At 43.3% G+C, this 26,119-nt stretch overlaps 1 protein-coding gene across 1 annotated transcript in view; it reads left to right on the top strand.

Moving 5' to 3' along the window:
- The window catches only part of EVA1A (eva-1 homolog A, regulator of programmed cell death), a 214,126-nt gene that overhangs the window by 103,255 nt on the left and 84,752 nt on the right, over positions 1-26,119 (top strand). The window contains exon 5 of the mRNA XM_065632205.1: positions 2,073-2,216. Within this exon, the coding sequence (XP_065488277.1) occupies positions 2,073-2,216 (144 nt within the window). The remainder of the gene's footprint in view (positions 1-2,072; positions 2,217-26,119) is intronic.

Genomic DNA, 26,119 nt, shown 5'->3' with positions numbered 1-26,119 from the left:
AGGAAAGGGCCATCGATACCAAGACATGCCTGGTGATGGCCAGAAAAGCGGATGGTGTTAATGTGAGGGTATATGACCGATGAAACTCCAGAAGCATTCTGAATGTGCTGAATCTACGGATCTGGCACCTGAAGAGTCAGTCCAGTTTGTTAAGGTGGAGGGCAGGGCCTGTAGTTTGTTACCGCTTAGTCCTGCAAGAGGAACATCCCAAGTGCTGACCATCTCTGGGGATGATGTTTGCAAAAGACTCGTCCTGCGTCTCACAGGACCAGTAATGAATAATTCCCCACCGTCCCATGGAGGTACCGTACTCCTGTGCTGGGGCTGAGGACCCTGTGCAAACAGCCATGGGATGCTGTCTGTTTTGTGTGAGAACAATAACAAATAAAAAGGATAGGTGCTCTCCATGAAATACTGGGCAGTGCTTAGATTTGATGAGCTTCTCTAACTGGACATTAACCAAAAAGACAATAAAGCAGGATTGCTGCATGCCAGATGTTTCTACTGGAACCACTGGCACACATTGGATCAAAAATTCCCTAAGGAAGTTTGGGTGGTTCAGTATGAAAATGCTCACATGGGGCCCTGTCCTTTTGTCATTTGCAGCATGTGAAATAAAATGCTGCCTTTGATTTGAGAAAAAAGACACATTGCCTTCTAGGCTTAGTTTTCTGTGGCTTTCCTGTGTTTCTTATGGTTTTTGTTGTTGTGCTGGTTCCATAAATAGCATTCAATATGTTTTGGGGTTCATTTTCCCTTTCTCTGCCTCCTGATTAGTGACCAAAAGGAGGGTCGTATTCCTTTCTCTATAGCTTTTCTGTTGCTTTTAACTACAGATTAATGTTGAAAAAATGTCTTCTCGTCGGCTTCCCCTTGTGCTTGGCCCTGGCTGGACAGTGAAAGTGAACTATCAGTCTAGCACCTAAAAGTTTCAGAGCTTGTCTGTACAAATAGTTTTCACCTTAGCTGAGAAAGCAGGTACGAATCATCTGATAGAAAATAATACTTGGGAAAATATTTACTTTTCGAGCTTTCCATATTCTGAATTCCTGATATGACAAACATTTCTACTCGCATGGAATAAACACACTTAACAGAGTATTTCTACTTACATGGTAGATGGTAACATTATAATTATCCAACCTTGTAGTTGCTCTCAGCAGACTTCTTAGAAATACAATATCTTCTAAGAGCAGATGGGGACACTGATCACCTCTGCAGAAACGGGTCAGAGATGGTGACTTGGGACAACTCTCTTGGACATAACAAAGGCTAAAAAGCCTACCCAAATTCTCCTTATCCCTTCCCCTCAAAACAAAACAAGCCAAACCTTGAAAAAATCAACACAACCAAATCAAATCAGAGTTTTACCCTTCCCTGAACAACATCACAATGTTCATCTCTCTTACACCGATGAGGTGAGAATTTGCTAATAACTTTGCACGTTACTGAGATCATCTGCATTATCAGACAGCTAAATAAATCTACATTAATTCCATATAAATATTATAGCCGTAGTATTAATATATTTTCTGTTCCACTGATGGTCTCTTATTTATGGGGAAGCTTGTAGTGTTTCTCAATAAATACATTGGCGTGAGAATCCAAAGATCTGAGGTTTTTTACATGCTCTGCACTGATTTGCTGTTATTAGTCTTTTTACTTTTCTATTACTCTGTTTCTCCACCTGTTAAAGTGAATATACTGCTACCTGCCTTAGGGTCCTTTCAGACATTTAAAGAATAAATGCCAGGTGAGAAGGAATAGTTTTTATTACAGATAGCCTTTTCCATTTGAAAACAAGCCATCTTTTCAGCCTTTTTCTTTCCACAGATGTATGGGCATTTCTGATTCTTCACTGTTCTTTTTGGTAATTTCCTTTTATCAATTTACAATTTAATAGAGGTGTTCGACAATCAGATATACCTTCCCATATAAACACAAAGATTTTTAAGTACTCATGGAAAGCTCATATGTACGTGCTCTCACAGTCTGCACCTGATAAATATTTTATAAAATTTCTGATGTAAATGGACAAATATTCACAAGTACATATCCTTTTTCCCTTTTAGAATGTCAGTCGGCTACTGCTCTCCAACTCATGATCAAGCGCTGTCACGGGAAAAGAAGCTGCAGTATATATGCCAGCACCTATGAATTTGGAGATCCTTGTTACCCAGGCATCCGAAAGCATCTTAATGTCATCTACACCTGTGGTGAGACAAGAAATTATCTTAGTTTAACTCTCATTGCGGTATGTGCTTGATGAACAGTGATGTGTGAAGAACGACAAGACATATTGTACATAAAAAGTTGTGGAAGCTCCAGATCATGGTGATTCTTACTTGGTCAACAAGGGAAAGCTCTGTGGATCACTTGAGTGGTTTAATTCTCTCTCTTTTCCTACTCATTGGCTTGATAGAAAAAGCAGAAAACCCGGAGATGGTATTTTGTTAACTCATTCAACACTGCCTCTGCAAGGCAGGAAAATCTGGCGGTAAAGTCAATCCACTCAGTGGATGCTTCCATCCTGAATATTGGCATCCTGCAATTTCATTTGACTGCAGCAAAGCTGTGGTTATCAGTAGCATATTTATTACTCTGTTTTGTATATAAATTTGTACACTAGAATAAGACAATCACCGATCCACACTCATCCATGGCATTAGTAGAAAATCACTCCTATAATCTTAGGGTAAATGTTGCTACATTTTCCTAACAAAATATCATTATTTGAAAAAAAATAAACAGTTGGAGCTCTCAGCTGGGGTCTTAAGTCATAATGTTGAGCAGACATTGTTACTCCTACTAGACTAGTCATCATCTATTTTGCAACAGAGAAAAAAAGGTTCCTTTCTGAGCTCTCTGGTGCAAAAAACCCATCAGGTCTGTCTTCTCTCAGTGATGACATTTTGGCCATTTGTAGCTGATATATTTGAAAATATTTACTTGAGGGTTTTGCTTATACAGTTGTTGCTAGGATCAGCTCAGCCTCTCTGTCTCCATTCCTTTCTACGTCCACCTGGAAGAGCAAATTCTGATGCTATTTTGAATCTGCTGAGTAGATGGCTGAGCATGTAGTAGAGGAGGTTCTGGTTGTGTCCTTGGACAACAACAGGTCTGTGGGTCCATCTCCATGTGTAACTGCAGCATGCTGAACCTGATAGATGGCGTTTGAGATGGGGCCACTATGGCGTTTTGTATAGTTGCTGTAGCATGGCTGATGTACGGCACCTTGAAGAGCAGAGAGAGAAATGCAGGAACATCAGGCTCTGAGCTCCTGCCTGGCTATCGTTTCATTTGGCAGGTATGGCAGGAAGGCTGTTTTTTTTTTTTTCCTCTTGGTTTCTTTGTTTCTGTTTGAAATGATGTAGCAAGGAGTAGCAAGGCTCTCCATGCAAACATTTGAGAATTTTCTAACCAGGAAGGTGATGTTGTTATATCACTTTTCTTGTAAAGAGACTGGAGACAATCTTATTCTTGTAGGGATTTGATGGAAACCAAAGCAACGCAGCGAAGCAGGATCTTCATAACTCAAAAATCCAGACACAAACCAAACAGAGCCTCATGATGTGTTTCCAAGAGGATATCTCCTTCAGCCTTATTCTGGCATTGTGGTCCTTGTCCCAACTACAAAAGGCATTAATGATCTCTTAATCTGACTTTAACTTGCCTAGTCACAGCCTAACTGCATCAGGAAATGAGTCACGATTGAGAGCATAAGTTGGCGTGTTTTGCTTTTTAGTGGGTGAAATCTGCCTCATCCTTTGAAGGTGGCCGTGGCTTCTTTTCAAAATCATGATCTCAGACATGTCTCTGAGCTGGATTTTGTGATCATTAGACACATATTTCTCCCCTCAAACAGCAAAATCCTTCAAAATGTGCAAACCAAATAAACAAGGCATCAAATTCCAGTCCCATGTGCTCTTGCTGGGCAGAAGTAAATGCTGGCATTCTTTTAAAAGACATGATAAAACCAAGCAATTTGATGCTCTTATGGTTTAGAGAACAATTGCAGTGCAGAAAACTGCCTGTTGGATATATTTTTGGTTTTTTCAGGTTTCATAAAGCTGCATGCATTATTGCTGCTGGTATGGTTTTCTCCTACTTTCACAAAACCTATGGGAGTGAAAGAGGATGGGCTTCGACTGACGAACATGACTGCACTTTCCTGTGACCTGTGTCTAGATACACATCCCTGTTCCAAACCTCTTGCAGTTGGAAACACTCGATCCCTGGAGCACAGGTTGTGTTTTTGCCGCTGTTCACTGGAGAGCAGTGAAATGCGCAGGGTGACCCTGGCATAGCTTGGGAAATGTGGTGTGTGTGCGCAAAATCAGTTTCTCTGAGCATCGCTTCAGCCTTTCTTGTTGCCGCTTCAAACAGTTGACTTCAAGACTCTCTAAGATCAAGCAGCGCGGTCCGTCTGCTCTCCTCTGTCACTCCCTGGCTGCCAGGCTGTGGCAGACATGTCCTGCCATGGTTGAGCAGTTTGGACCACGTCAGTGGTCTTACCTGTGAGAAAAACTGCAATGTGTCCTTGGCCAGTGCTACTGACCCACTGCGCTGCTTCAGAAGAGGTGGTGAGAGCAATCATACTGACGGACGTGGCAGCTTGGGTAGGAAGACCTTCATGCAGACATGTCCCATGTGAGAAACATCAGTAATTATGGGGACAGGGCAGCCGAACTCTGCTTTTGGTGCTAAAGCATGGGAAGGGCTGGAGAGAAAAATATGTCTTCTTCCTATAGCAATTAATGAAAAAAAAAATCTGTTGAGGGAGTAATTTATGGGGTGATAAAAGGTAATATTAATTGAAAACTCATGTGTTGCTAGCAGAAATCATGGCCCTTTTGCTGCGATAGACTTTGCGACAGGCATTAATGCTGGCATTGTCTGTGTAGACGAATGACTGGTGAGGCGCTAGTGAGGTGACTTATCTCCCAGCCCTGGCAGGAGAACATCTGCAAACATCTCTCAGGTCAGCACGTACAGACAGTTCTTCTCTAGCTTGACAGCAGGAGCTGAGCCCTATCCCGGATCTCCAGGAGGTAAATGGATGAGGCAACAGCTTTGCTTTCTTTAAGCCATGTCCAAATTTCCTGGATGTTCATTCCTCCAGCCTCCACGTTTTATTCAACATGAGAATTCCTGCCAGATGTGCACAATTTTGTTGATGAATCTGGCTTGTAGTAAAGGTGTTATCTAACTTTTGCCCCGCTATATTTTTTTTTTTGATAATTTGTTTTAATTTCTCCAGCCAGTGGGAGTGTCTCAAGTCAGCAATTCTCCATATCATATTATATCCCTTTGCATCTAGTGTTAAATGCCTATTGGCATCACTTAGCTGAGAGGGAAATGCTGCAAGTTAGCATGTATATACAAGATGATTGAAAGAAGCAAGTAAACGGCAGCCCAATGTGATAGTGATCTCTCGTGTACATTAGGGTCCCATTAGCCCAGCCAAGGTAAGAGGCGAAAAATCCTCCAGCATAAAAACATTCCAAACCTGAACCTTGTCAGGGGCTGAAATACTAAATTTTGGCCCAAAGTTAGATTGAGCTAATGGGATGGTGCAGAAGATGGGGTTTTCCAGTATGTGGGTCCTATTACTGCATTAATAAATACATTCATTATTATTTTGAACGGAAAAGGCAAGTTAATTCTGGGGAAGCACATAACGTATGGTGAGGTTGTTTTCTGAGTGTGGCAGATGTAACTAGAGGGAGATATAAAAATTTTAGCTCTGTCTTTTCTTTAAAATACTCTGAGACTCTTAGAGGATAACAACAAATAAAAGAGTATTAATACAACTGAGAAAAATAGTCTAATAAAGACTTAATAGCAGTCTTTCTCTTTTTCTCTTCTGACACCCCCCATCTCCCTGTCTGTCTTTCCTTGGTATCAAGCATTGTATTTGTAATGTCTGCAGGTAGCTTGCTAGTGGCTTTTTACCTCCTGATGAAAGTTACTGTCCTCTTGACTTTTTCCTTTTTCTTAATTGTCCACTTACTACATTCAAAGACTCCCTTTAATTTTCTAGATTTCTTTCTTCTCTAGTATGCTAGACTTGTTTTTTCAGCCTCTGCTGAAGTCCTAACTCAGCAATGTATTAAAACCAGTTGATTTTTTTCACGTGTATAATGCCACTTGGACTCAGGGAAGTGTTTAAGTGTGTACTTTATTTTAAGACCCATGCATAAATACCATGACAGTTAAATATTTTCTCAAATGCTTCTTTGAGTGAGGATGAGGGTCTTGTCTGTGTGTAAAGAGAAACCTTATTCTTAGCGGTGAAAGTCAAGGGAACAATTCGGAGTTCCTACTGTCCTTATGGCCAGACCTGCCTCCCTGTGCAGTCAATGGAGGCTGTAAAAGTAAATCCTCAGCTAAGTAGCTGCTATTCTTTAAATACAGGCATCCATCAGAAGTGGCCTGATGAGAAAAAAACAAAACAAACCCCCCCGAAAAGGGGGGGATTTTGAATTTCTTTGTGTCTATGCGTATTTCAGTGGGTTGGCTATTGGTCCTCATAACTGGTGACTTTTTAGTGCCTTTGTTAGATATATGTTGGACAAAATGGAGGAAATGTGGCCTTGGATGTATTTTCGATGTGAATATCCATCGTGTGTTTAGATGTGTGTGCACCTCCTGCTTGATTCATGCTCGATAGAAAGGGGTCATTGGGCTGAGAGCTAATGAACTGCCATGGTAACCCATAAATTGCTTGGAAAATCCTGCAGTTCTGCCACATAAATAATCCTGCCATCCTGCTTTATGAGGCAATAAGCTGAGTCCCAGAGGCCAAGCGCTTCACATCCTGATGAGAGAACAGAGCAGGTAAAGGATAAAGCGTGAACGCAGGGACAGCAGCTACTGTTTCGTGGTGTCTGGTGCTGCTGGGAGACCAAATGAGGTCAGTGAGATGTGCAGGAGATGCTCTGGGGTAATGGAAAAGTGTTGACCTTTGCTTTCTATGGGTACTTGGGAAAGCAGTCTGGCTTTCTCCAAAATGTTATTTTTAAATAAATATTCTATCAAGTCCTACTACAGGAAGGGTCTGTGTTAGACAAAAGAGCTCTGAGGTAGTTCCCCTCATGATGGTGATGAGGAGGGAGGATGAAGAGCTGCACAAATTCTCTCCTGTCATCTCAAAGGGACTGTGCTCTAGTCCATTAGCTCCTGTGCAGTAAATCTATCAATGCCTCAGGCTGGATGAATTCAATGGCCCCTTTTGCTCTTAAAATTTATGAATTTATGAATGTAGAAAATGTATTTTTATCACCACAAAAATGCTCTCTGTTGCTATAAAAAGCAATGTCCAAAATCTGCAAAAAGTAGAAAAGGAGAAATTGCAGACTTCCAAGAAAAAAAAAAGCCTTTTAGACCCTTTTGAAACAGGGCAATGCAGACCGAGTCTTGCTAGAGAAAGACAGACACAGAATATAAAATTCAGACTTCCTTTCTTCAAAAGTTGAAACAAAATTGATGCTTACAAACAAGTTAAAAAAACCCCTCAGGATAGTCTATGATTCTATAAGTAAACATTTTAGGCAACCTAGCTCTAGGAATGTTAAGCTGAATGTATAATGTTTGATAATGTCGGTTTAACTGCGCTTCTTGTGTCACACTCTAAAGTGGAACTCACAAACATGTAGCTTTAAAACTCATGGCCACATAGTTTGACCTATCAAATAAATAAAGAACAGAATAATTATATAATATAATTCTTTTATGCGGCTAATTTAAATGTCAAGACATTGGGCTATCTGTTCAAATCCTCTGTCTTATTTTCCTAAGATAATAGAAGTTTTTCCAGTAATTGCTGTATCAAGCCTATGTTTCTCTTCAAGCTATAGTGTATTTTTTAAAAAGCTATACTGTCCTCATGTAATGACCACAATAATGTAAAATTCATGAAATGGGATTCATCTGACCAAGTGTAGATGCATAAGCCATAGAGATTTATAGTGTAGATGTTCCCATCTGAGAAAAATTCCTTTGACAGGTAATGGAGAGAAACAGCTGCTTTTGAGGCACAAATCATCTCATCCTAAAGCAGATGCTTGAAAGAGATGAACTGTGTATTTGAAGCTATAGTTCTCCTGTGCTGACTATAAAGGGAGCTTCTGATGCTTAGCTGATGTTATTACATGTAGGACCTGTACGATGCAGATATCTACATCTGGTTAGATGGCTTTCAGCCACTGTGTTCTTACACAAATGCTCCTTTTGGTCAAAATTATCACTGCCACATAAAGATGATAATGATAATAGCAGTGTTTTCTCCTTACATTTATTGGTTTCCACTCCCACTGTTTGACTGGATCTCCAATTATCACAGATTTATCCAGGTAAGAGATTAACATGATGCTTATTTAAGTCCTTCAGGGAGAATTATTCCTCTGAACCTTGAGAAATTACCAGTAGTCGGACCAGAGTGTTAGTGCCGAAAAAGTTCTCAAATAATAGCTTGGTGTCTTGCACCCCTGCTCAGGGTTATATCAGTCTCCGGACTTGGGTTTGGAGAAGGATTTTCCTGTTAGTTGAGGTCCACTTTCTACTTTCCACCTGGATAAGTCCCCTTGATGATTCTAGGAGCTAGGATGGTGTCGATAGCTATGCTGTCTTCTTTGACTGGCTTTCGGGATTTTATTCTTTTGGTCTTTTTGTTCTCAAGGTCAGATTTGTTGTAGACTGTCAGGGACTGGTATGGAAGAGGGGGCAGAGTAGATTTTCCTTGGTGATGTAACATCTGTTTCCTATTCCTGAAAGCAAATGGATTTGTTGAAACTCCTTCCAGCCTTTTACACATTTCCATCCCGGGGAGGGAAAAGTAAGGAGCTTATTTCTCCTTTCAGAAACATAGACCTCACTTTCAGAAATACTCATACTTCACAGAACTTGTTAAAAAAGCATGAGGCAGTGTAGCTATAGACTGCACCGTGATGGGTAAGTAAAAATCTCAAGGCTGACGTTTTCCAACTTCTGAGGCTGCAACTTTGTCATCTTTGGTGATGTCGTTCTTAGCAGCTTTTGTGGATGCAGTTGCCTGGATCTTAGAGAGAAGCAAAGAAGGAAACCCCTCAGCCAGCAAGGCTCATATAATTTGGATTCATGACATAGATCTGTTGGAGATCACAGATTACCTGAGGGCAAAAGCAAGATGCCATGTCTTTTGCTGACCAGTGCTACAGTGAGTGGGGCACATGCTTTACTAATGGGCTTGGAGGTACCTGCTGATGACAGAGACTATAGTAGCTCTGCCATTCTACATCAAGGAGGAATATACTATAGAGGCAAAGAACTGTTTAGGTTTAACATTGGTAACTACACAAGAATGTGAAATGTGAGTGACATGGCACAAACATCCTGATTAATTTTAAGATGAAGCTTGGTAAATGAGGTAATCAGAAGCTGTCATTGAGCTGCCTCTGTTTGCCTTTGCTCACTGTAAAATTCTACTGTAGCTTGATCTGAATCACACAACCAGAAGAGTCCAAACACGTCTGGCCTGGCTGGCCCAGACACAGCAGCTCTTCATTACCAGGACAGAATGAGCCTGTGTCTGACATAGATTAGGGTAAATAAATATTTGGAGGAAGCAGAGCTCTGCATCTCAGGTGGAGGAGGAGCAGGTAATGCTGTCACCTCAAGGAAAAGGCTTGAAAGCCCTTTGATTCTTGCAGAGTAGAAATTGAGACCTGGAGATAAAAATCATAGCCTTGGGGATGGGGAGGAAGGAAGATGGAGCTGGAGGAAAGAGAGAGGGAGTTCAAAGGACAACTTTTATGATTATCCTAAGCAGAATGAGCTGTAAGACAAGTGCTACCTTCCAATTAGGCAAGCTTTGCAAGCCTGCTGATGTGGTCTTCCATCTCCGCTATTACCGGGAAAAATATAGAGCTTCTACTACGGAAAAAAGGAAGAGTCCCATAAAGACTTAGCTAAAGTACACTGCAACCCCTGACTCCTACCGCTCCCAATGTGTGTGCACCTGAGGCCTTAATTCCTTTTATCTCTATTTTTTTTGTTTGTTTGTTTTATTTTAGTTGATAAGGACCATAGTCTAAAAGCCATAGGGGAGTGCATTGGGGGGTCACTGTGAGGTTCCCGTTGAGTGTAAGGGGCTGCCACAGGTCATTTTGCTCAGGGTCTGTGCTGCTCCTGCCTGGGGGCTGCTGGACTTACGGTCACATCTGGGTGTAGGGAAGGGTGGTTGGACTGTGGTGGAGCGGGTGATGGCAAGGATGGGAAGGAGGTAGGTGGGGCTTTTTTTCATTCTGATATTAACCATGTATTTTAGAAATTTAGGAAAAGTTTCAGAATGGCCCCCGTTTCTGTTGTAATTACTGTAATGCTAAGTGTAACATAACCAAGATTTTATGGTGGCCGACTAAACTTTGAAGTTTCTAAACAGATTTGCTCATTGAGTGATTTTCTCTGGTGTAAATATGCACATATTCTTGAGGCTGAACAGCAATCTGCCAACTGGAGAACTGATTTCAGGCTGGGGGTGGGTCTGGGGGTTTGCCTGGCTGTCCTGAGACCTCCCTGCTTGCACAGGGAGGACACAGCTTTGAAAGCAGTTGTAATCCATCCATCATTTCACCCCAGAAAAGGCAGATCTACCTGAGAATGATTCTGCAAGATGACATCTGAATGCAATATAGAATGTAATATATCTAAAGAAAATCTTTGAGGAAGTCTGGAGATAGATAACTGGAGCAGACTTAAAGTAACATGGGTTATCTGTATGGTGATTTTTTTTTTTTTCCTGTAAGCATAACCCTGCTATCTAGACTTTTTTTTTTTTCCTTTGACATACTGACGCCCTTAATGGCATTCTTTTAAAAGTTCTGACCATGAATAAGTGGTAGATATTTACCATTTTATTGTCACAGGCTACTTTTTTTTTTTTTTTTTACCCGGGAACCTCATTGAATAGCCTCATTAAATAGGGTTACTGTTGATTCTCCGTGCCTGTCAAGACCTGCACAGGTTTCAAATATGGTAATTAACAGTGATGTTGCCACGTATGAGTCTTTACTGAGAAGACGGTAGGTTGGTAGCCAGTCTGGCAGCCCCTTTCATGCAGGAGACCTCAGGCCATAGCCAGAGGAATGTCTCAGCAGTGAATGGCTGACCCTTCATTCACTGATCACCCTAACTCCTCCTAATTGAGGTTAATGCCAAAAGCATTGACACCTTGATGCTAACTCATTAGTGCCTGGAGGCTACTGGAGGTTGCTGACAGCTCAGTGAAACACTCATTAGGTTTCATTTAAAGGGAGCGTTTGACACCATGACCAATTAAGATATATTTGCATGAATAAAAATATATTTGCCTTTCCTTTTAGAAAATGCATCCAGACAATGCCATTCCCTTGCATCTTTTATAGAAGGATTCACAGCTGGTGTCTTTCTGCACATTTCTCTGCTGTGCACGTACCACTGCCCTGCTGTTTTCTAGCTGTCCTCTCTTCTCTTTCTCCACCTTAATGAGAAGCAAACAGGAAATTCTCTGGGATTTAAAAAATCGTTATTCCTGACCATGAGAAGAGAACTGGAAGAGTGGGATGGAGAGGGGAAATAAATAGCAATTTTGTGAAAGCCACCAAAGATGCAAATATATGCAGCTTCCATGATGGTTGGTACAACTGGGGTTTGTGAGCTGCTGCTGAAATAGAAAAACAGTAACAGCCACTCAGGACTGTCTATAGGCCATTGATGAAAGGTATGTGGGCATCAAATGTGTGTTTAATTGCTGGGAAGCGTACTAATGACTTACACAACGTTGTCATGTCTACAGGCCTCAGCAAGGACTGTCTCTTGTGCAACAAACTCACTTAATAAGAAGCAGTCCCTGCTATGAGTAATTTAGTTGTCACATATGCAGGGCCAGGCAGACTTTGAGAGAAAGTATCAGTCTCATTTTACGGGTGGAGCCAACATTTACACAAGAGTTTGTGTCATATGAGCTGAACCTAAGATCTGTCAACATAATGCCTTACCCGTGCATGCCTCCACCCTATCTACTAGCTTATCAATGTATATTTTGTGGTGGCTTTGCTAGATGAGTAGATCCATGCTTTGTTCTCCAGGTAGACTTTTCACCACGCAGTATTTCCTGCCTAATCCTTTCTTACCTGAGATGAAAAGAAAGCAGCAGGATGTGGCAAGGAAATTTCTATTCTTTTTTCCTATTTTGAACCTCAGCTGTGGCTCTCCGTGGCCAAAACAACTTTGCTACGGGAGCACCATAGCAGGCAGCCATTAATGCCCCCTGCTCTGCATGGACTAGGCAGGGAGCAGGATTTTGTGCCTCCTATGACCCATACGATTTATAGCAGCTGAATGATGGCCAACCTGGGTCTCCTTGGCCATGTGTTACTAAAGAGCATTTCTCTTATTCCAGTTCAAGTTCTCAGCTGGGAGAGGCAAAGTGATGACGGGATGTAGAGGTTGATATTTCCATGTCTTCCCACTACCCAGGAACATGCCCAGCCCTGTTTCATCCCTCAGTGGTAAAAAAGAATTCCAGAGAACTGCTCTTTTCCTGCACTTTAGACATTTTATTGCATTCCTGCTTCACCTCTGAGGCCCAAGGCATGGTTATTTTATCTTTTGGCTCTATAGAGGTCTTAGAATAGGCTCTTACAGTCTTGATGTTCGGTCATCCCTGCACTGGTGCTTAGAGATGGAGGTGTCAGGCATTTAAGAGTAGAGGCTCCCAAAAAGTTCCTTAGGTAAAGTCTGCTCAGTGCAAATGACCTTTTGGGAGGCACTCACCTTTCAGCAGGGAAGAAATTGCCTTGGGAGTTACACCGCAGCAGTCTTGTTCTTCAAGAAACTTTCCTAAACATTCATCTGGCATCTACTTTTCCTACCTCCATTTCATGACCTCCATTTATTTAAAGTATATGCACTCAAACAGTTAATGCCCCTTCAGACAGACACTTCAAATACTGTTGACAGTGGCTACTTTTCATGTCCTGTTTTAGTCATTGTTTAGCTAAGCCATTCATGTTCAACTCCTTTAATCTTTCCTCATAAATCAACCTGTCCAGTTGCTCAATTGTCTTTTTGTTGCTCTTTTCCACAATTACCTATATCTTTTAACAAACACTGAGCCAGGTTATGATTATGTTTCCCCTGGGGGCCAGCAGAGACTTACAATTTCTTTGCCAAATATTAGCAACGGCTGTTGTTTCAGCATCGTGCAGTACCAGCACTACTACCTGGGAAGAAAAGCTGCTTCTCTCTCTGGAGTTTCAGTCCCAAGTATCCTGCTTCTCAGTATTTCACTCATTTTCCTTCATTTAGGTGAATGTCAGAGTAAGGAAGCATTTCTGCATGGGGAAAGCAGGATCATGGAGGACAGTATCAGCATCCCTGGATGGCTGGTTGTGTTCCTGGCCTTACTAATTAAAGCCTGGGGCCTTAAGGATGACTGATACTGCATAATATAAACAATGAAGCAAATCCTACTAAATCCCTTTAGAAGATATTTAACTAAATTCCTAACCCATGAGGCCACCCTGAACCACCTATTATCTTTGAAAGCCATCTCACAGCTGCCTGCAAAGACTCTGGAGTCCGGTTAATCCAAGCAGATGGACCCTTGGTGTCGGTGCCTTCAGGGGAAGGAGCGAAAGAGGGAGGGCAGACTCTCGGAGGTCTCTTTTTTTGAATGGATGTCACTGCATTTTGGTCCAAACCAAAGCCTCAGGGAGAGGAAGATACCTGGTGTGCAGCTCCATCTGGAGTCCAGCAGATCTGTTCCATAGCTGGTCAAAAGTTGCCTCAGCCCGAATGCTCATAGCTCACAGTGTCCCGGGGAGTACGTAGGACCAGTTTGTAGCTGGGACTTGCACTATCTAGTCCCTAGATCATATTTATTTGCTTCAAGCTTTGATTAAATTCTTGTAGTATTTCCTTTAGGAGAAAAAAAAAAAAAACAACCACAGACAACTCTTGGAATAGAAAAAAAAGAAGAAAAATGTACAAAGGTACTTGAAAAATTAGAAAGAAAATAGATCAGCTCATAAAAGAGCAAAACCCCACCACATTTCAACCACATTTCAAGAAGAGACTGGACAACGTCCTCAGACACACGGTGTGAACTGTGGGGTTGTCCTGTGCAGGGACAGGAGTTGGACTTGATGATCCTTGTGGGTCCTTCCAACTCAGGACATTCTACGATTCTGTGACATTTCTTCCTCCTACTCCTTATCAGCAAGTGTTGCCTCTTTGTTTTTGGACAGGCACGGTAGTTAGCATGGCCGGGTGGATGGGAACTGGCCTAAGGCCAAGAGGCTTTCTTCTCAACCCAGATTTGTCACCAGCTCTTTGGCACTGGGTGTCCTCCTGCCATGTGTGCTTAGGCTGCAAGTCCTGGGGCTGTTTGCTCAGCACCTGGCATGAGAGAACGGCAGCCTCACCACGTCCCTGGGGGTTTCAATTTCTGCATCTAGTGCAGACATGATCACACAGATGTGACGACTCTCTGCTTTCAGTGCCTACAGTTGCTTTTGAACTTTATTGACCTGAAGCTTTGGAAAGATGAGGTGTTAAGCTCCTGCCTGACATATCCATTGTTGTCATGATAGTTTACTCAGTCATTAATTCAATGACTATCTCATGTTCCTCTTTTGTTTATTCTGAAGTATTGTTATAATTCTTATAACTATGAAAAATAACAAATACTAAATTCTCTTTCCCCTTATGTTTTTCTAGTGAAAAAAACCCCAAACCATCCAGGATTTATCCCAGGATTACATACTAACACACATTTTTTAATGTGCTGGATATTGATCAAGGGGTCTGACTTCTGCTGTGTGAAAGCTGTACCTGATTCCCACAAGTAAGAAAGGCAAAATTTCTCCTCTGTGCTGTTAGAGATTATCAAAACCATCTGCAGATGCCTTGGGTATCGGCGAAGAATGAAGTACAGGACATCAGTGCTGTGTTGTGGTGCTCTTTTGAGAGGATTGAGCCACCTAGTAAATTGGCGTTGGAACATGTGTGAATTTTTTGTCCAATGTTTCTTTGCCTATTAGAGTATTAACAAACAAATGGGTTTTCTTTCCTTCCTCATGACATCATTCTTTGTCCTCTAAGTTATGCTTCATTAAAAATGAGGGTGCCTCTGACAGTAAAGCAAATGAAACAGGGAAGGCACAGGTATTAGTTTGTATTTTTTCTTTTTCTTTCCTTCCCGTTGCCATTCAGCATTGTCAGGGTAGTGATTTTCTCTTAAGCAACACTTAGGTATATGCATATGTTTGCATTTAATTTCCAGATGGGGAGGAAAGCTTCTAATAACAGTGCAAGCTGCTGCTTTATAGATCTGGAAGACTGACTAACTTACCTGCCTTTTGCAGCTGGCCAAGAAATTGTGCCCCATACCCTGGGATGCCAACACACTTATGGCTGAGCCAGGCTTCTTGCCTTTCAAACGAGATTGGTGTGAGAAATGGTTTACCTGTCCCAGACTGCAAAAAGTTTCACTAGCTCTTTAGCTATGTGAGGCTGGCTTACTCTTGAATTCAGGATCATACAAACTGCTTTACTTTTTGGCATGGTGACTCTTTGTAAATGTGTTTTCTGAAGTCTTGGGCAGATAGCTTTTTATTCAAGGAAATGTGGTTAAGCATTATCACTGACATTTTGGTTAGGGCAAAAATATTTTCCTAAGTGAAGGAACTTGTAATGATTGCTCTCTGTTCTTCTGTAAGCACTTCTCTGCAGAATTCTTGGAGGGAGCTCTGCATCTCTGGCTGTGTCTCAGGTGTCTTGTCCTGGCTTGGCGAGTTGTATTTTCCTGAGGGACCTTGCTGAGTGAGTCGGAGATCTCAGTGTAGCTTGGTCCAGCCTGCAGACGCTTTTGAAGTTCAAGACTAAAGGTTTGGATTAGCAGTGGATGCAATCTTGAGTGTAAGTATAGGGATGGAGCACTGAGTGCATAGACATATGGATCTGAACAGGAATGCAGTTGCAGATAGGTATGTTATTAAACACACTGTAATGCTGACCAGATGTAGCCGTCTACAGTATAATCAGCTACATATGGACTAGGTACGCTGGCCTCCTTTTGTAGTCAGTATATGAAAAAAATAGGCATTTCTAGGCTGCAGTTCATCTCATTTTCAAGTAGAAATCTCAGGTACCTTACAACTGCTTATTTCTCTCCTATTTTTTTAAAGGAACCCATGGTGACTAGAACAGGTGTGAGTGTCTGCATTGTTGATACTTAAAGTTAGGTCAGGTATTTCTTACCTAGGATATATTTTCTGCAAAGTCACATGTTTTCCACACTATTTGTCATCATTTTCTTGAGTCTTTAAACCTCATGATATTCAAATGCTGTTCTAGCACCTTGTTGATTGTAAGTTTATTGACTTACTTCAGTCCTTCTTTTTTAAACGTACTAATCTTTGACAGTTTCATATCTTATTACCAGAAAAGACAAAAATTAGGCATGCATATAATATCTGCTTTTGGGCATTAATGTCTCTTCTGAAGGTTCTTATTGTTCAGTGGGTTTGTACCCAGTTTTGCAGGATGGGATTCAGGTTCTAATTCTGATACTAAATGTAGCTGCCTGGAGGTCAATGAGATATCAAAGCTCCTGTGTAGCCAGTGAGCCAAAGAAACTTGGTTTTGTACTGACTGTCATAGATACCTAGAGTTGAGTTGCCCTTATATACACTATAATGACATTGCAGATAGTTTATTTTATTTATAGGTCCTCCCTAATATTTGCACACCCTGTCTTTGATGTTTCAGCCCAGATCCTTTCAAAAGCACTGGATGTTCATGTTTAACTAGATCATGGGTATTTGACCAGCTGAATTGTTCTCAGACTGTAAAGACCAGACCAGTGCTGATAATAATATAATAATAGGGGCTCATACACCTAATACCCATGCAGACATTTACATTGCAGACACCTAAATATGTGTGTCTGAATCCAGTGCTGACTTGCAGCTTTCTTGACCGCATGCAAAGGCACACCCTGCGAAGGTTTTATAATTTTCTAAGGGATGCAGTGGTCCTAATATAGTTTCATTGCTCTGGCAGCTGTCCCTGTGAAGGACAGCAGAAATGTGAGAGAGAGGAGGTTAGTGTTGCTATTTATTTCTTGTTTTCACCCATCTTTGAAAACAACAGATCCCAAAAATGGACATAGCAGAGTTATCCTTCTTATGGCAGAGAAGAGCAAAGACCTTCTCTATTTTGAGACATCAAAGGAATCCATGTCCTTCTGAAAGGCATTTCCTTTTCCCAGTTAGTGAAAAATGAAAAACTTTTCCATTCTTTTTCTTTCAGTGGAAACTTACCCAGCTCAGAAGCAAAGGTATGGGGTTAAGGCTAGAGTCAATAACACAAAAAACTTGATAATTTCCAACCAGAAATGCGTTGAACCAGCCCAAGAATAACAACTTTCTGCAGTCAAAAGCTCCTGGTGATATGAGCTACAGTAATGCAGAGTGTTCCAGCAGGTCCATGTTTTGCACACAACTTTGTGGGATGTTTGTCCACATGGGAGCACCTGGGGCAACACCAGCAAAGCCATGAGCACCTCCACAACCCTCCTGCCTTCTGACTGCCCGGCTGTCCTGTGTGTACTCTGCACTGCCAGGGCGCAGTTGACCATGGCATGGCCTCATGTGCCTGGAGATGTGTTACCCCGACAGCCCGATACAAGCATAGAGTCATAGAATCAATAGTTTGGGTTGGAAGGGACCTTCAAAGCTCATCCAGTGCCACCCCTGCCATGAGCAGGGACATCTTCACCCAGCTCAGGTTGCTCAGAGCCCCGTCCAGCCTGGCCTGGGATGTCTCCAGGGATGGGGCATGCACCACCTCTCTGGGCAACCTGGGCCAGTGTTTCACCATCCTCAGTGTAAAAAATTTTTTCTTCATGTCTAGCCTAAATCTCCCGTCTTTTCGTTTAAAACCGTCACCCCTTGTCCTATCGTAACTGACCCTGCTAAAAAGTCTGTCCACATCTTTCTTATCGGCCCCTTTTAAGTACAGAAAGGCTGCAATAAGGTCTCCCCAGAACCTTCTTTTCTCCAGGCTGAGCACCCCCAGCTCTCTCAGCCTGTCCTCCCAGCAGAGCTGTTCCAGCCTCGGATCATTTCTGTGGCTCCTCTGGCCCCTCTCCTACAGGTCCATGTCTGTCCTGTGCTGAGGACCCCAGAGCTGGACACAGAACTGCAGGGGGGGTCTCACCAGAGCGGAGCAGAGGGGCAGAATCACCTCCCTCCACCTGCTGGACACGCTGCTGGTGATGCAACCCAAATTGGCCTTCTGGGTTGCAAGTGCACATTGCCAGCTTGTGTCCAATCTTTCATCCACCAGTACCTCCAAATCCTTCTCTACCTAGGAGGTCCTGCCTGATTTGGAGGACATGCTTCAGCCAAGCCTGCAAGGAGCTGCTTGCTTGGCCAACCTGTGTCACCAGAGGAAAGGACCAGGGCCCCTCCAGTGGACTGAACATGCCCAGTAACACAGGCAAGTTCTCTTCTCTCCGGCAAAGGAGAGCACTTAGCATATGCAGCTTCCAGCTAGACCCCACAGCCTGGAAGGTTCTCCAGGGATTACCCAGCCCTTGGCAGAAGGCAACACAGCCTAGTTAAAGCCCTTTCCAGCTGGCTCTGGGCCCATCAGCACCATCTGCCATTGGATGTGTTGCAGCGTGCCATGGCTTGGCCACTCCACCATCCCTGCCCCACAGAGGTGTCCTGGGAGGTACTGGTGTCGGTTTGGTGCCCACTGGTAGGAAATCCTTGTGCTGGGGGAATCCTGACTCACTGCCCCCAGCATTTTCTGCTCCCTTTGTGTTTCCCAGGCAGCAGAGAAGGCGAGGAATAAGTCTGAATACATTGAGGAGACAACTAGGACCTGCCAGGCATTCTCTTCACGCTGCAGCAGCCGCTGCTCTGTGCCAGTTTGGACATTTAACTGTGTTTAGGAGAGAGTCCCTGTGAGTCACACTTGTGTGGTAAAAATGTTCTCTGGCCCTAAGGGCAAGTGGCTGGGCATGGCTCGTGTTTGAATAGAAAAACTCTCTATACTCAAACTATCTGCAGTGAAATGTCTCCTGGACCACGCCAGGGTGCTGCTTGGGTGGGCACAGGCCAAAACATCTCTGGGAATTTTGTTAATTACAACATGTGTACAATTGCAAGCCAGTGCTTGAGCCCTTTAGTTTATTAATAAAGATGTGCCCTGTGTTTGACCTCCAGATCCAGGAAGTTTATTGATCATTATTCTTCCAGTCCCTCTTTGTTTATTCTTCAGTCTTTCTGGCATAACAGGCTACTGCATTCAGCAGCCTGGCATACTCAGAAACATCCCTGCTCCAGATCAGGACAGCTTTCCTTCCAGAAAGGGCTATGGGGTTGCAGAACAATCCCTTCCAGGGGAAATATTGAGACAATCTGGCCCTTGTCTGATGGAGAGTGAGTCTTGCATTGGCCAGGGAATGGCCAGTGAGCCCTGAATTTGGGAGCGTTTTCTGCCTTGGCTCCCATGACAGTATGAGAGCAAGAGAGGGACAGAGGAGAGGGCTGTGTCCTGCCACTGCAGGGGAAACCCCTCCATTTCTTGCTTTTAGGCTGTTCTAAAACTTTTTTTCCTATTCTTTCTCTCATTTTTGTTGCCATGAGGTTGCAAAGCTAAACCTGCTAATGCCAGTTGTTCCTTCTGTACATGGGACACGGCCACTCAGCCACTCAACAAGTCTCCTTCTTTTCCAGAGCTCTCCTTCTCAGAGAGCAGCATCTGCTCCATGTGCCTCTATCTGGTACATTCAGGGCAGGAGGATGTCTCCTCTCTGATACTAATGGCTTGCCTGTGATTTCTCAGCCTGTTTGGAGGGAAAAAGGAGTTGTTGGACAACACCCACGATTATTTAGATTTGCAACGGAAACCAAGCTGGGCTAATTTGATAACTTTGAAAAATACAGACTCCTTAGACCAGTATTTCTTTTGGACATGTACATTCAAGTAGCATTTAATTGATTTCTTTAATAAATAAAAACTCCCAACCTAATACTCTTTATTAAATTTTCCCAGTTCAATCTGGACTCTGCTGTGCTTTGAAGGTGCTTGGGATCATATCCTGTAGCCTGGAGAAGCTGGAGAATTTCTAGTCATTAACCAAGAATGAGTCAGAGAAGGGCTTTGGGGTTCAGAAATGAGAAGGTCTTGGAGTAACCTTTCTAGTCTAGGTTTGGAACCCTTCTTGGACAAAAAGCTGTTGCAGGGACCAGGGCCAAACTCCTTGAACATGCTGGATGAAGCAGGTCAGTAAGGGATGAAGTCTTGTCCAAGTGGGTCCTAGAACCTGCTGCAAAACCTTTCAGTGGAGTCAACAAGTTCTGAGTCAGGTCTCAGATTATTCTGTTCTGCAATAAACACAGAGGAACAGCAGTAATTGTAGACTGTGGTGGTTCATTTTGGTCACTATGATGTTATTATAACTGATTCCTAGTTCACAAACACACCCATTTTCCTTTGCTCGCCTAGCAGTCCTTATGAATCAAACATGCTGTTGAAAGGGAGCTGCAGATGATGTGGTTTCCCTGAGCCTTTCAAACATGTTATGAAACCAGTGGAGCCAAAATAACTGTCATTATTAGTAAGCAGACTTGGACCCTGAGTCTGAATCTCCCGTGAGTATAAACAACCTGTGTTCATGTGCATCCTCCTTGCCTTTTGTGGCTAAGGTTTCACTGTGACATTAGGGTTTGAAGGCTCCAAGGTAATAATTTCAGCTGTGTGCCTCCTAGTGCTATAAACCCCATATAATATCAGGAAATTTATTGCTGTGACTTAGTCACAAACTCCCTGGAGTGGATGAGGGTTGCAGACCTCATGATAAATAGCACACGCCAATATTTAGCAAATGATAATGCAGACCACAGAAAAGTACAGAGAGAGGAAAGCATATTCCCAAGGGCTGATAACTAATGTAAAGAGCCAAGAAATAGTTTAGAGTGGGAGGGAATTTCCCCAGGTTCTCTCCTCCATGGGTAAGTCACTGCCTCATTGACGCACTGCAGAGGGCCCAGCACTGATCCCTCCAGCACCAAAGTTACTTCTGGCAATAGTTCAGAATATACAAATTCACAAAGCCCCACAGGCAGAGCAGACCTGATGTTTTCCAGCCCCAGCTGGAAGGTGATAGAGGCCGTACTCAAAGCAGCTGAAACAGCTTGTGGCTAAAGCTTAACCAGTTGTTTACAGGGCTCCTCTGATGTCTCTGTGCTGTCTGCTTCATGCATAGGGTGGGTACTTTACAAGACCATTTCCCCGTCACGACTGCCCAGCTATTCCTTTTACAGAGTACTAAAAATTCCTCTATCTTCTTGCATCCAACCAGCAAGGGCGTATCCCTGCTAGAAATCTCCCTGTGCCTGGGATATGCCCCTCTGGAAGAGTCACGTTCCTTGACTGTAAACAGAAATGTGCCATCGGAGAGGATGAGGCACATGTAACACGATGTCAGATTGCAGTGGGTGAGCCCCACTTAAATCAGGATTGCTTGGTGAGGTATTAAACATGCATGTGTACAGACAGCACCGTTCTGGTGAGCGCTGCGCCAAATTATGTCAGTCCTTGAGGCACGAGGGTTTGTACAGCTGGTAGGTGGTTGCAGTAAGCCAGAGGCTGGGGTGATCCACAGCTTCTTTTCCTTTTTGTGGCCTCAGAGGCGGCTGGAAGGTGGATGATGCCGACCAGCTGTGTCTGCCGCTCACAGTCTGGGAAGGGGAAGGGGCTGGGCATGGTGAATTCCTGGTGAAAGAGTAGAAGGGGGCAAGAAGGAGGAATGAGAGGGGCAAGTCTCAGCCATGAGACATGAGTCTGCAGTGGATGGGGCTGCTTCCACTTGATGCCCGCAGGAGATCTGTGCCTGCTTCATCACCATATTCTGACCTGCGTTAGAGGTTGGTCTTTTAGCCTAAAATATTAGAGAACCTGTTTATTCATCCCCAAAACTGGCCCAGTGCAACACAAGCTTGCAGTGTGCTGTGGGTTATTACAGGGTGATGCACGCCTTTGCAGAATTATCTGTTTTACAGTAATGGGAAATGCCCACTTCATGCATCACCACTGTGCTTAATCCACAGCTGCAACGAGGGGAGCTCAGAGGGCAGCAATTGCCCAATGACTTTAGGTGTCACTTTGGAGTAGGAGGTGCAAAATGATGCAGGTAAACAACTAACCATGAAGGGTAAGGCTTTGCTTGCAATGGAATTTGAATCAGATATTTTTCCATCCATTGCGAGAAATACAGCCTGTTGGTGATCAGAGATACAGTCATGACACTTATGAAAGACAAGGATAAGCAACGCAGCCCGTGTCCTGTGTTATGTGTTTGTGTTTAGCCTCATAAGGCGAGAATTAAAGTTTCCTGTGTGATTATGTGGAAACTGCAGTAAAACATACATAAAACCAAATTGTGGGTCATGCGTTTCAGATGCTGGAAAGGGAGAAATGATAGATAGCCTGTGGCAAAATCTGATGTATGTACATGTGATTGCAGAAGATCAGAAGAAGGCATAAGCATCTGATTTAGAACACTTGTACTGCAGAGGCAGATTCATAGCACATGTTGAGAGCTTATAGGGAACAGACCATACAGTATGTGATACCACACGGAGAGAGAGCTAGCACACTGGAAACTTCATTCTCCTGGGAAAAAGGATCATGGAGCAACATTTATTTTTAAGAGGCACACTCATGTCTTGTTTATTTGTGCTTTCTGTCTTATTATTTGTTAACATTGCATTTCATCACTAGGAGACACACTGCTTGGGAAGGCAGGCTTGGAGAGTACCTGTGCTCTGCTCAAACCCATTTCCCTGCAGTTTCATACCATACTAGTCCCATTATTTGACCACTGTGTGTCCTGAGAACAAATTGTGTGTTGTTAGGTTTAGTTAATGAAATATATCCTGCAAGAGATGCACTGGAGGAGGACATCATAGATTAACAGACCCAAGGGGCAGGTCAGTCATATGTTCACAAGCAGTAGGTCCAACCTTTCCTCCCAAGCCTAAAAACAAATTAAGATGAAAAATGTACAATTTCAAACCCTGGTGTGCTCCAGTCAGGGCAGCAGTGCCATAAATAAACATGCTACTCATCCTGGTTCCTTCCACGTGACACAAGGGAGCTGACTGTCCTGCCTGTGCCCTCCCACTGCTCTACCTGACAGCCCTTTTTACAAGCAGACTGAAATTCTGTGTGTTCCTCCTCTGGCTATGGGTGAGCAGGAGTCTCGGCTGGTTGTCTACCTGATGCTGGAGTTGAGGTGACTGGTGGAGACACGTCCCCATGGGCTAAGAATCTCTCATCTGCAGTGACACGCAGACCCTTCTGTCAACATCTCCTTCACACTGGATGAAATATCATTTGAGTGAGGCCATGGGGAGCAACCTTTCTCCTTCAGTTCTCTTTTCCTGTGACTAGGGGCTTCTTCCAGGGTACTGAACAGGCAGCCAAGGCCTCTTACTGCTGACATCGTCACTCAGCATCCTCCCATAGCATAGCTAGGGGGAACGGGGAGTCAGCTGGTGACTTTCCAGCCACCAGCAGCTGCGTGTTCCCATCCTGAGAAGCAGCTTTGGTCCTAAGAAGATGGCCTGATGCAAAGAAATTTAGGGAAAGAACCAAGATAAAGCTGCAGAACTGGGAGGGAAGAATCATTGCTGGGACAATGGGAAAAGCCCACAGGAAGGGAACTGGCAATAGCAAAGGGAGAAATGATTGGCAGTCAGAGGAAGGTGGGGCTGGTGATGTGCCAGGAAGATGTGCCAGGGGAGGGTCAGGTTGGACATGAGGAAAAGGTTCTTCCCCCAGAGGGTGCTGGACACTGGAACAGGCTCCCCAGGGAGGTGTCCCGGCCCCAACCTGACAGTGTTCAAGAAGAGACTGGACAACGTCCTCAGACACACGGTGTGACCTGTGGGGTTGTCCTGTGCAGGGACAGGAGCTGCACTCGATGATCCTTGTGGGTCCTTCCAACTCGGGACATTCTGTGATTCTGTGGTGGAGAGGGAATGGAATAGACAACTCTGAGAGGAGTGGTTTGATCACTTGTCAATAATACAGGATACTGGAGCCAGGATTTATTTCTTTCTTTTATTCCAACTCTAATCTGTGAGTGACTGCAGAAGAATTTTTTTATTTTTTGTGTGCCTGACTTTCCCCATTTATGAATTTTCAATAATGGCTATTGCAACCCTATAACAGGTGAAGACATCTTAACTTTCTAGCCTGGAAGTGTTGACACTTGAGCATTATTGATAGACATGTGGAGACAGGCTGCCTCTGTGAATACTTCTACAAAAATCTTCTTGAGTGTCTTTATATTTGGCAGCTCCTAAAGCACATACACTAAACCTGAAGCACCTTCACAAGGTCTGACGCTGGTACTTATGCCCTTAACTGTTCTGCCTCCTCGTGAGAGGGTTTGCAATGCCTGGTGATTAGAGGCTGTCATAAAGGGAGGGAGCAGCAGAGCTCTGAGCACGTCCTTAAAGACCCACATGCCGTAAGATTTGTCTGCAGTTCCAAAAGTACAAGTGATGGATGTCTCTACTGGCACCAGTGCTGGAGAACTGGGCAGATCTGGGTGACCTTAGACAAGTCATTTATTTCCTCTCTGCTTCAGGTCTCTATTTTAAAAAAACAAATATGAAGGTATGTTCCAGGATAGTGATGATGGTAATTAAGGTAAAGAGTAGGATGTAATGAGGTGTAGTGAGGGAGTCCATGGACGTGCACAGAAGCTCATCAGAAAGGTGAATGTTTGTCATCTGCCATTCATCATGCCATTCACCTTGCTGCACTCCACTCTCAGATGGTGATCATTAACATCACTCAGAGACTTGAAGTGATTTTAACAAATTGCTTGAGATGTGCTGTTCCTCATTTCAATAGGTCTTATTCAAGACAACAGGGGCAAATAATTCAGTGTCACAATGCTGATAGCAAGAGAGTCACAGATGCTGATATCAGGAGACTTATCCAGTCCATTTTATTCTTTTTTGTCTTGCTTTTCTCGTCTCATCAAATAACTACTGCTGGACTCCACAACTCTCTTTGAGATCCTCTATTAGGATCCACAGCCCAAGGCAGAAGCTCCCTAAAAGACTGGTCGTTTTGAACACCACGTATTCAGATGTGCTCAGTCCTCTTTACAGAACTCAAGTAAGTGATGAGGTGTTCAAATATAAGTATTTCAGGTAAAGTTGGGACCATTATCTACCCTCATTTCTATGCTTGTGTTTCATTTGCATGTGCATACAGTGGATATGTTGACAGGTGGGACACAGCAGGGAGCCACAGATGTTCAATCATTTGGTGTTCAGTTACTTGAAAGTTTCACATCTTCTGAACCAAGGTGATACTTGACTTTTATTTTCTCCTCCCTTTGCTGTCCCAGAACAGCCCTGGCCAGTTATTACATTTATGCCAGTCCGAGTCACAGGGCAGCTGGAGCAAGCAGTTCTCTTCATCTCTCTTTGGAGAAGTCTGTCTGCTTTAAAAGGGTTGGGTCCCTTGTAGAGTCCACTTAATTTTCTTCAATTTACATAATTTTCCTGCTCAAATATTTGGGTTCTTTTTTTGGGGGCACGTGTCTCTAAACTTCAGGATCTCTCTGTTGAAATAGCTATTTTATTTCTGCTGATGGAAATTCACATTTATGTTTAGTGGAATGATGCAAAGAAACGAAGAACGCTTTCTTCATGACCCTAATCCCCCCCTTTAACTACAAAAAGTTGATGATTCGGACATTAAACTGATCCAGAATCCTATTCTTCTTACTGGAGTGACCCCCATTGTATGTGGCAGAAAAAAAAGTTCTCTCTGCAGAGTGCCTGTAGGTATTAACTTTTTCCCATGCCAAGATACCTTACTGCTGTTCCTATGGGTTAGCTGGCTTTCACCAAGTTAGGAAACATCCATAAGCAGAGCTGTGAGTGGAAGTGACATATTTACCTCGCCTTGTCTCCTTTCATCCCACATTAGACCTCAAACTGTCCAACAGCATTAGGAAGCCCCACAGAATTGGAACTTGAAGTCAGTACTG

This window comes from Caloenas nicobarica, chromosome 3 (assembly GCF_036013445.1).
Source record: "Caloenas nicobarica isolate bCalNic1 chromosome 3, bCalNic1.hap1, whole genome shotgun sequence".
Classification (NCBI taxonomy): domain Eukaryota; kingdom Metazoa; phylum Chordata; class Aves; order Columbiformes; family Columbidae; genus Caloenas; species Caloenas nicobarica.
Note: the sequence above shows the minus strand (reverse complement) of the source record. Positions and strands in the feature narration are given on the sequence as shown.